A 10,733-nucleotide genomic window follows, 5' to 3' on the forward strand; every position below is an offset into this window, starting at 1 on the left:
CTGCTAACAGTAATAACAGGTTAAATCCCGCCCTACCATGATCTCCGAATCGGTAATTGGTGCGAGGTGGCGACCCTGATCGTAGAACTTTTTCACTCTCACGACACTCGATGACTATTTCACTCACTCGCTTATTTCATAACATAATGGGCATAACCGATTTTCACCTTTACGAATTGATCTCTGAATTGGATAACATATATGTAAATAAATAATAATTTATTATAAATATTTTTTCGATCGACATCGTTACGAGCGTGACAGCACCAGGAGGCGGCCATTTTGGTTAAGCAATCAGCAGCGCCATCGGACGTTTATATTATTAACTTCTCTACCCAGCGGCCATTCTGTTTTTTCTATCTTTTTTTATCGATCACTCCGTAACTTTATTATAACATACCAGCCGGATAAGAATTCAGATTCATGCCAAAATCAATAGGGGGCGATATTTTGATGCCGAATATCTGAATTTCAAACTTGAAGTCGATTGGTATACGCGTTCGGTCAGAATTGTGTTCACAAGGCGCTCTAGCGTGAAGAAGAAGAAAAAGAAAAATGTTTTTTTCATCATCTTTCAGGTAATACTGCGGAAACCACTTGCCAGATTTCGATTAGACTTTCACACTAAGGCTATATCAGCTGGGAGTACCAGCCGTGTAAGTCTCATTCAAAAATATTCACGCGTTCCTAAGATATAACGGGTTGCTTATACACGGGAAGATAGAGAAGTAATTTCTTAGCTAGTTCTCGCCTTCAAGGTAATTTGGCGGCGATTCGCTTCCACGAATCTTGATTTTGCAACATTACGTCCATTTATTTGATTACGCACATAAATTAATGGCAATATTGAATCAAGTAATAAAGAAAAAAGTATATCAGGTTCAGCCACTTTATATGAACAGTCTTTTTAATAAAATGAGCAATCGAAGTGTGAAATCGAACAAAGTTTAATCGTTTTGAACATTCTAATTGTTCGCGCAGAGCTGGACACCACAACAAAAACACTGGATAGTTGTTATTATTTTTGAGTTTAACTAGACAATGGCTTATTCGACATGTATGCGTTGTCTTATGAGAGACACATGTGGCTATGGCCAAGGTTGGGTTCAGACTTGAGTTCGTATTCGTGTCCAAGTATCTTGTGACTTTCGTTGTCTCGTAACACAAATTATGGAAGCTTGTGTTAATCGAATTTTCTCGGATCAATTTCTGTTGCAAAGCAAAGTCGTTGTTTTACATATTTATGTTCACTATCATTGTCACGAATAAGAATAGTGGAGATTTTTAGAACCATTTTTTTTCTGTTCCTAACTTTTGATTCAGCCTGTGTGCCCCGTTTATTCTTGAACAATCCGCCTGAACATTGTCGGAGATACTGATTACGGGGTTTCTTTATATTTTTCGAATATTACTTACTTTTTGTGCCAAGAATTCACCAATATAATAATAAAAGTACACGTATAACGTCGCCGTCGTCTCATAGACAACAAAAGTGATCGAAGTAGTATTCTGAGCGCTATCCAGATCCTATCTCACATAATATTGTATTTTATTGACAATGAGTATTCAAGCAGATGTTGTTGAGCTTTCCTATCCTCACTTTTAGAAATGATAGAACTTGCAATGGTGATTGTGTGCAATCGCTAAGAAAACTTTTGAAACTTCAAAAATATTCGTGTTGAATCAGGTTTTCGTTGCATATGTTATAGTATAGATGCGTTGTAAAACACCATAGACTCGGTGAAAAGGTGAACCCAATATTCGTATTTTTCGTCATTTTTCTCAACTTTCATCAGTCACCAGTTTTGTAAACCCTTATTACATACCGAGTATTTAACCGGAAGACAGGATTGGTATCCCTTCAAAAGCAGAGAACGCGGTCAGTTTGATCCCATGCGGGATAGTTTTGACTAAATTGAAGTTTAAAAAGTAACATTTTCAGAATCATCTTCCCTGATTATAGGTATATACCTAGACTGTGTGAGGCCTCAATCTGGTGATTACCTGTCGAGAAGAAACTTGGTTAAACCCCCGCCCTCGGAATTCGTTGCTTCGGTTAACTGATAAATATTTCATGTTAAATGTTCTCAAAATTTTGACCCTCGATGATTCAGGTATGAGGTGACGAAAAGTTTTGAAACGATCCAGAAAGCTCCCACTTATAGCATAACAATCTTCTAAAAGGAAAACAGAATTGAGGAGGTTCCAGTCTGGGATAGGCTCAATTTACATGGAATTTCCCATACAACTTTTATTGATAACATAAAATGCATTATACGATATCAGAGGCAGCATTTCCTCGACGACGATACAATTTGTGTTTGAAGCTACCTATGGTAAAAAACGTAAGGCCTGTTGTTAAAACAAATGAATACCATACAAATGAAAGATTAAACCATGCTATAATTCAAATATTTTCTTGTATACGTAACGGGATTTATTTATTTGAATTTTATCGATATATCCGTCAAAGAAAAAGTTAACTTCTCGTCACGAGAAATAGCAGTTTCATTAAGTTTATTCACCATTAAATAAAAGTTCATTAAACAAAATAAATCTCACAATTATAGGTTCGTATTCATATAATTTTTGGTCTTCTTTGGGTTTGGTCAAGTATGAAGTCATCCGGACAATTTACTCTGTTATAGTAAATCGCTGGTGACTTCGCTTTATGCAGAGAAAATCTTGCCACAGGCACAATTTCGCAAGTAATCGCGAACAGGCGAGTGATCCAACGTATTACCTGTAAGTCAATAAAAGACTTTGAGTAACGGAGTTACTTTTAAAATTATTGAAGAAAAATACCAGACTCACGTTAAAGTCCTCAACACGGAAAGATACGCTATTGTTGTTTTGATAATCTGTAACGATGTGTAAATTTTCATATCAATTAAAGCCAAGCTCACGCGCATAAATGCAGTGATTTGGAGGATGCCGAAAAATTACACCTGCCCACAAAAAAAAACGTGGTCTGTACATTTGAACAGACCCACTTACCTTCATGTATATTGACGCGCTGAATCCGAATCTGAGGTCCGTTTGGTCCGTACACCCTCAAAATTTTGAGATAAATGCAAAAAACCGTAAAAAATGGAAAAAAACTGCAGTTTTGGTGATAAAAAAAATTTCTAAATATAAATCATACAAGTTTTACACGTGATTTGATCCGCTGAGTATAAATCCGAAGTTTATTTTGCCCGTAGGCCCTTAAAAATATAAATAAATTGCAAAAAATCCGTAAAAATTACTATAAATTGTATTTACAGTAATGAAAAAATTGATTAAACGTGATTAAATTTATCTCTCACATATTGTGGTGAACTAAATCCAAATAAAAAATCTGTTAATGTGAATCGGTCTGAAATTTACCAAAAATCGTTCAAAAAAGCGTAGAAAGATAAGGTAAGGAACGAGCTTTATTTTTTTTTATTTTTTATTTATTTTTTTTTTTTTTTGTGGGCCGGTGTTACGAATCCACCTTAATCCGTCGATAGATTAAAGTTATGGGCATGTGTGGGAAATTGATTGATGTTCGGTACATACGTCGGCACTACGCAGTCAGGTACGAAATACGGTGCCTAGATATAGACGTAAGTAGGTAGAGATGAAATATTGAATAGATTCGTACTGTATTATTGAAACCAGATGCCCATAATCGTCGAGCATTTGTTCGTTGCTTTGCATTGAACGTTGTATGTACGCTACGGTCGGATCGAAATAGATTATAGATTGCAACTTACTTGGGTGAAATTCTCCAAAGAGAAAATGTAAATTTTTCCAGCAGTCAAGTAAAGAGGCTGCTGAGCTCTGGCCATGCATAGGATGAGATCCCTCGCCTGATGTGGTGGTATATCGTACCAGGCACATTCGTAACAAGCTTCTCTGAAACGTTTGCTCTACGAAATAATGACTGGTTATGCCTAAAGTCGAATCAGCCGAATCGTGGTAATTGAAACTTGGCTATGGATAGAAAACCATTTGAGAAATCATCGGCAATGATATTCGTTCTATTGACAGTGAACTTAAATGGAACAACATCCCTGATTTATGTAGTTGAAACGAATGTGAGCTAATTCAAGTGGGGAAAGCTAGGATATCAATAATTTGAGAAAATGTTTCGTAATTGGAAGGTTCAACCTGATTAAGCTCGGGGTAATTAAATTCGATTGTGATGTTTTTGGGCTCATTTTGGTCAACAGCCAAATTCCCGCAAATCATCTGAAATCATTTTAAAAATCTTACAATATAGTTTACTTAAAATGCACTAATTATAATCGATGACGAATGTTTGTTATAGCGTGTAAAAAACTATTTTTATCCACTCTGGAAATAATTGCTTGTTTTTTTTTTCAGATAATCTCTGAGGATTTTTGTTTATGGTGAACAGAGTAAGTCTAAAAACGTCAGATAAAAAACACCAGAGTTTAATCGTTTCTCGAATTAACGACATCTTAGCTTGCGATTTTCGAATTTACCCAGATTTATTTCTACCGCATAGAAGGGACGTTATTTCATTCCTGTCAACTATCATCGGCGATGATAATTCCAAAATTTTTGTTCATACGGTCAAACTGATTTATCCTTGATCCGGGTACAATTGATCACGCAAGCTTGAATAATCTCACCTCTTGTATCAGACACTCGCCGATGAAACAATAGGCGTACAGAAAGGTCAGCATTGAGGCCTCGTAGAAGGCAAAAGTAATCAAACTGGTCCTCTGAACCCTTTCGGAATTCTGTCTCAGGGAAGAATAAGATTTTATCGCAAGTCTCTTTTCGCTGGTCTTTTCAATTTCACAAAGAAAAACGATTACGATTAAAAAGTGTTTACCACAATCACATTGAACCCATTGAGACAAATGAGCAAGGAAGATCCGAACAGTTGGCCTAACAAGACGATGGTGAATGCCTTGTCCATTTTCTCCGCCATCCTGAGAATTTTATATTCCGATCAGAAACGGAACCAACGACATTAAGCTCTTGGTTTAAAAAATTTTTGGAACACAATAACTCGCCACATTAAACGTGTATGCCTCTTAACAATGCTCCGAATCCCACTATGCTGAAAGTTTGCCTTATCTTCTTTGAGAGCAGCTATTTTGCTGGATAATATTGAAAGTTCTCCACATATATGCAACATGAGCGTTATGAACAAACCGTCGGATCCGATCAAGCCGACGGTGACTAGAGGCAATGTTCCCCCTTGATACAAATAGGCCAAAACATACGTGTGGACCTCTGTGATTTCGAACGAATAACGAGTCCGGTACGGTAAGACATAGGGTGTCTTACCATTGTGGACTTCTGAAAAAATGAATTTTCTCCATTAATAATTGTACGATATTTAAAACAGAAATTGATCTACGAATCAATCTAAAGCATCGTTGAACTAGTCGTGAATTAATGGTGAGTAAATTACGCGCGATAAATTCTCGGTTATTGGGAGGTAGTTGAAAGTGAGATTATATTTCAGCTTTTTTAGCACTCTCAGATGAAGTTTTATAACTGGTATAAAACAGCGCTTGATAACGAGCAAGCGCCAAAGATAATAATAGACTCGAAATAAAATCAGAACTGTGTCCAACAGCTGAAATATTGATATTACACCAACGTTTGCATTCGTTTGTTAATTGTGTTCAAAACTAATATCTCCGTCAATTTTATCAGTCATAAATTATCAAATGTCATTTCCCCCCCAAAGAATTGTTATTGAAGAAATAATTTCCGTATTAAATATTAAAAGAACACCTCATTATTTATGAAAATGCGGACCGAACAATTCCGTTGTTCGATATAATATGTGCATGTGCACAGAAAGAAAAATAATATCCATGGTGGTTAGCTTTTAGGACGCGTGAATACAGGAGTACATAATGTTTTCTTTTTTTAACTTGGAATAACTTTTGAATAAAAAATGCAAAAGGGGACTTTTTTCGGCTGAAGTAAGTGATTGGAGGTCATTTGCCAAAAGTCGATACGATTTATTACGTTACGTTATCTGATAATAGTATATGAAGTATTTCCCAAATTATTGTATTCGTAAGCTAAGAAGATCTCTAGAAATGCAAAAATGGAAAATACTGGAACGTCAAACAAAAGCTTATTGTTGAATATCGATGCTTCGTTTCAAAACTCAAAAGTTGACTTTTCTTAATCTTTTGTACACGTAACTTGTTTGCACAACGCTTTGTTCCCACTTGGTGCGAAAACGAATCATCCGATTTCAATCAACCTCAGATTGTTTGGTAGTAGAAATGCCTGAAAATGACCTACGGTGTGTTTCATCTCGATTCGTTAGTTGTAAAATGAATCCGGAACGAAATTACGCCTGAAAGTATGCAACTTTCACTTCACCCGTGTAATATGGGACTGCCTACCTGGCTGACTGGTATTTATGGTATTTTAGTTTAAACTATTACGTAAAATTCATTGTCGGAATGTTGTATGTGCGCGAATAACTTGACAACTGTTGAACCGATTTTTCAAACTCTTTCTTCAGTGAATACGATAGACACTCTGTAGTAACTTCGGCTCCGTCGTTTCGATGAAACGAAAGACAAATAAGCAGGAAAAAAACGTACCAAATCACTAGAAAATACGCGAGCTTTATTTTACATGCTCTGAATTCTGACAATTCTATGTTTTGATGTGCTATATTTTTATTGATTTCGATGGTTCTATGTTTTGGTTTTCTCCACTTTGATGCTTTCGTATTTTGAATTTGAAACAATTCGACTTTCTGCATTTTGAATTTTTATAGAATAGATATTCGCATTGTTTGGTTAATCCATAAATTCGTCAGTATATTGACTGTCAGTTATACGTTATTTCATTTGGTTAGGCTTTTCGAGCTTTTTTCTCTCAAATGCATGTATGGTCTGCTTATTTTTTCAGTCTGAGAATATTAAGCTTACTATACTTTTAACTGGTTACAAATAACTGAACTATTTTACATAATAGTTCAGATTCTTCCCAAATTGAAAGTATTGAATAAAATTTAAAATAACGTCAATCCCCCGAAAATGACTGGTGGGGATAGTTAATTTTAAAACAAGAACTATAGTGAATTCACTAAAGTATAAAATCACTAATCGCTCGATTAACGATTGGAACGGGTGGAAAAATAACTGATTTTCACGATTTTTTTCCGATGGTTAAAATACGCTAATAAGTCTGTTTTTTTTTTGTGTCAAATCAAAGAATTCATGAAGAAGAGAATATAAATTTTTTAATATTTACTTTCATTTATTTTTTTTACACTTTTTCATCAACGGTTTTCTCGAAACGTGGTTTTTCAAAACGGTTCTTCACGCCATTTTTCATCTTGCTATGGAAACTTCTGTTTTTGTTTCAATTTTCATATTTTTCTTAACGAAAAACTGTCGAAAAAATAGGCTAAATTCGATACTTTATTTTCAAATCGCCGCCATTTTGTCAAATCTGATGAAAAAAGAGTCCATAGCAAAATAACGGCTTTCACAATGATTAATAATCTTTTTACCAATTTTTTCTATTTGTGTAATATTTACCGTTAAAAAATTGTAAAGAAAATAGAAACAAACGTTAGTAAATTTATCTTCTATTCTTCGTCAGTTTTTTGAATCGATATAAAAAAAAAAAAATGAGGCTGATTAGCGTGTTTTAATCATCGAAAAAAAATCGCGAAAATCAACTATTTTTCGACCCGTTACACTAACATGATCAACGATCAGTGCCTTGGATGGAGATGAAAATTTTACTGCATCCTAAGCTGGTGTAAAGTGGACTGGCTCAAAATTCAACTAGCGTTTTTTTTTTTTTTTTTACATTTTTTGAAGTTAACCCACTTTACCCAAAAAGAAAACAATTTTTCGGCAGCTCAGAAAGTGAAGTATTTCTAATCATTATTGGTAAACAAAAACAAAAAAATTCCTACCGTTTGAAAAACCATCAATAATCAGTATTTTGACAATGATTTGAAATTTTCCTGTGATTATATAAGATATTGCAAAAGTTATTTTCAAAAAAAAAAAAAACTACCAGTGTTGATATACTGTAAAATTTTCATCGCTGGTTGAAAAAAGGCACCGATCTTCCGTTCATCGTTATGCCAAAGTGCGTTTCATCATATGGTGAGGCATCATAAAATCCTGTCCCAAATACGAAGAGGTTGGCTATTCACCGTCTGATGATTTCAGAAATTTGCATTTCACTTCACGTTGTTAAGTCAATTTTTATGATTAGGCATTTTTGGTGAAAGTAAAGAGAAAAAATCGGCTGCCCTAAAATAATCAGTCCTGAAGCTTGCCACAATTTTCGCAATTAACTCAACGATTACTGAAACGATTTGTCTTTAAATCTGAGCAGTGTTTTGCTCAACTCAGTTTTAACCGATTTTAAGTCGTCAAAATCTACATCGGTTGATCTTGACATTAAAATCATGCAAAACCCGTTCATTCAATCTCAAAATATAGTTGGAATTAAAAGTCATGAAACACATACCCACGTGGGCCTAAAAAAATGACGAATTACTTTATAGGACGTTAATTAATGAATCTTACTTGAAAATATGAGTCCAGCCAGAGGCCTCAAATAGTACAGAATGGCAGTAGAAAATACCAGGGGTACCAAAATTTTGAAAAATGTTTTCGCCATCGCATTGTACGCGGCGTACAATCGTTGCTCGTCGATGCTCCTGTTGTTCTTGAAATCCGTACGATCTTCATTCATAGCGTCGATCATCTGAGCCAATATCCGATTTTTGTGAAAAACGATTACCTTTGCAAACAAAATCATGTAGATGGTCGTCTCGGACAAGTTGTCCAAAAGATTTTGGAGGTCACCCATATGACGTGTAAAATCTGCACATTCCATGCCAACGTGAACGGCCATGTAGACAAAGCTCACGGCGAAACGTAGGTCATGTTTGTCCTTTGGCCACATGCCGAATGGCGTTAACATCCGTTCAGTCCAACCCAGCAGGTCCGATATTTTGACAATTTCGTCGGCCTGCTAAAAAAAAATGTTAAATACCAGGCGTCACCAAAATATATTACCAATTACAATTACAAATACCAAAATGCGAAGCTGCGTGGATCGTTTCGTAATGTTATATTCGACTGCCGGCAATACGCTAAAAAAATTGATAATCAAAATTGTGAAATCGAAATGGAATCGAGTAAAATTAATTCGACAACCCGACTATGAGGTTGGATTTGTCATCTGTTCGTTATCGGAACACACTTTTAGCCGTTATTTAATCGAGCATTCTTGTCATTAAAGAAAATAGAGTTTTCTGTGATGGAAGCTCGTCTATAAACCACTGTAAACACAAGCAGAGATTATAGATTACTGAATTTCCCAACTTGATTATACTACAGTAAACCAGTTTACATCGGTTTGTTGTTACTTACTGAATAAAAATACCCATTATCTTATTTACGTAACTTAAAATACAAGTGCTCTATTTTCAGCTACTTTATGGTATAATTCGTCAAATTTTTCCAGGTGCGTTGAACTTGGTTGTATCTCATGGAAGACAGCTGCTCGCTATTTAAACAGTAACCGTCGCAAAAAATACCTTCATTGCACTTTCATTGTCAAATCATTCGGCAAAGATCCTTTAACTAGATCACGTCTCTTATCTTTACCACATGTTCTTATCGTTAGCTCTACGACAGTCTTCCGGGTTAACTTCATATTTCATTAAATTTGAAACTGATTTTACGTCTTGTAGTATAAAAATACATTCAGACTGTCTGGTAAAGTAATGTCGTATCTCTTGTAGGCTTATATGAATGGACTTTGAGAACAATTAACCGATATTGCTACAAGCTCGTTTTAATATATGAGTATGCATGTGTAATAAGATAGAAATTGACAAATAACTTGAATGAAAGCTGAACACTTTATAACATTATTGTAATACTTGTTTTTAGTTTCACACCGGGGAAGGCAAAACACTTTCTACGACGAATAAATTCATCGATATACTAAAAATTTCAACTGAAATTGTCAGCGTATGTTAAGCAAATAAAGAAGTACCGAAGAAGTGAAACCTGGACCCTGACCTGCATCGTAGAGGCGATTTTTCGTAGTCACAGGCTTACGAAGGACTGAATGACCACCATACGATTGGAACCGAGGAAAAGTCCGTCTCGTTTTTGATTGGCGATTCGGACAGAAGGCAGACGCCAATCGAACCCAGAAAAGAGCATCGTCTAATTTGGTGCATTTTCAAATTTATGAGGGCATTATCGATCACACGCAAGAGACGGCATGTAGGATGATCGTTAACCTTAACTACATTAGGATTAACTTACGTTCAGTCGATACACTTGGAAATATTCATGCGCATATACAAGTAGGCTACGAATACACCGAAGCAATATCTCTCTGAAAATTTTTACATGCAACAACGATGCAAATTCTGACGGTATCTCCGTGAAGTGAATCGCAAATATGATGGCAAAATTCTCTATGGAAGTACGAACAGTTCTGCACTTACGATCAGGGAAAAACTATACGCGATTCCTCTTTACCTCTTACAATTAGTGCCATGCTCTTTCCCTTTGCAAGGAATATATTGGCTGGAATTGCTTTCCGCTGTACGTGTATCGTTCATTCTCGAGCAAGTCGAAAGAGTTCAAAATTTCCTTTCTCATACTTTGGTCAAACACTGTTGTCGAGTTACTTTTCCCAGCGTAACAGTCCAAAGCGATTTTTTTTTTCAGTCAATAATTTCAGCTAATCGA

At 35.5% G+C, this 10,733-nt stretch overlaps 1 protein-coding gene across 1 annotated transcript; it reads right to left on the minus strand.

Moving 5' to 3' along the window:
• Window positions 1-2,603: 2,603 nt before the first annotated feature.
• Window positions 2,604-9,977, minus strand: LOC124179131 (odorant receptor 22c-like). The gene is made up of 8 exons (XM_046563266.1): window positions 9,926-9,977; window positions 8,541-8,991; window positions 5,016-5,304; window positions 4,832-4,931; window positions 4,626-4,736; window positions 3,741-3,896; window positions 2,815-2,861; window positions 2,604-2,743 (listed from the first exon to the last, which is right to left on the minus strand). The coding sequence occupies exons 1-8, from the start codon at window positions 9,962-9,964 to the stop codon at window positions 2,740-2,742; spliced, it is 1,197 nt and encodes a 398-aa protein (XP_046419222.1). The 5' UTR covers window positions 9,965-9,977; the 3' UTR covers window positions 2,604-2,739.
• Between the last annotated feature and the right edge of the window lie 756 nt (window positions 9,978-10,733).

Source organism: Neodiprion fabricii, chromosome 3, assembly GCF_021155785.1.
Source record: "Neodiprion fabricii isolate iyNeoFabr1 chromosome 3, iyNeoFabr1.1, whole genome shotgun sequence".
NCBI lineage: Eukaryota > Metazoa > Arthropoda > Insecta > Hymenoptera > Diprionidae > Neodiprion > Neodiprion fabricii.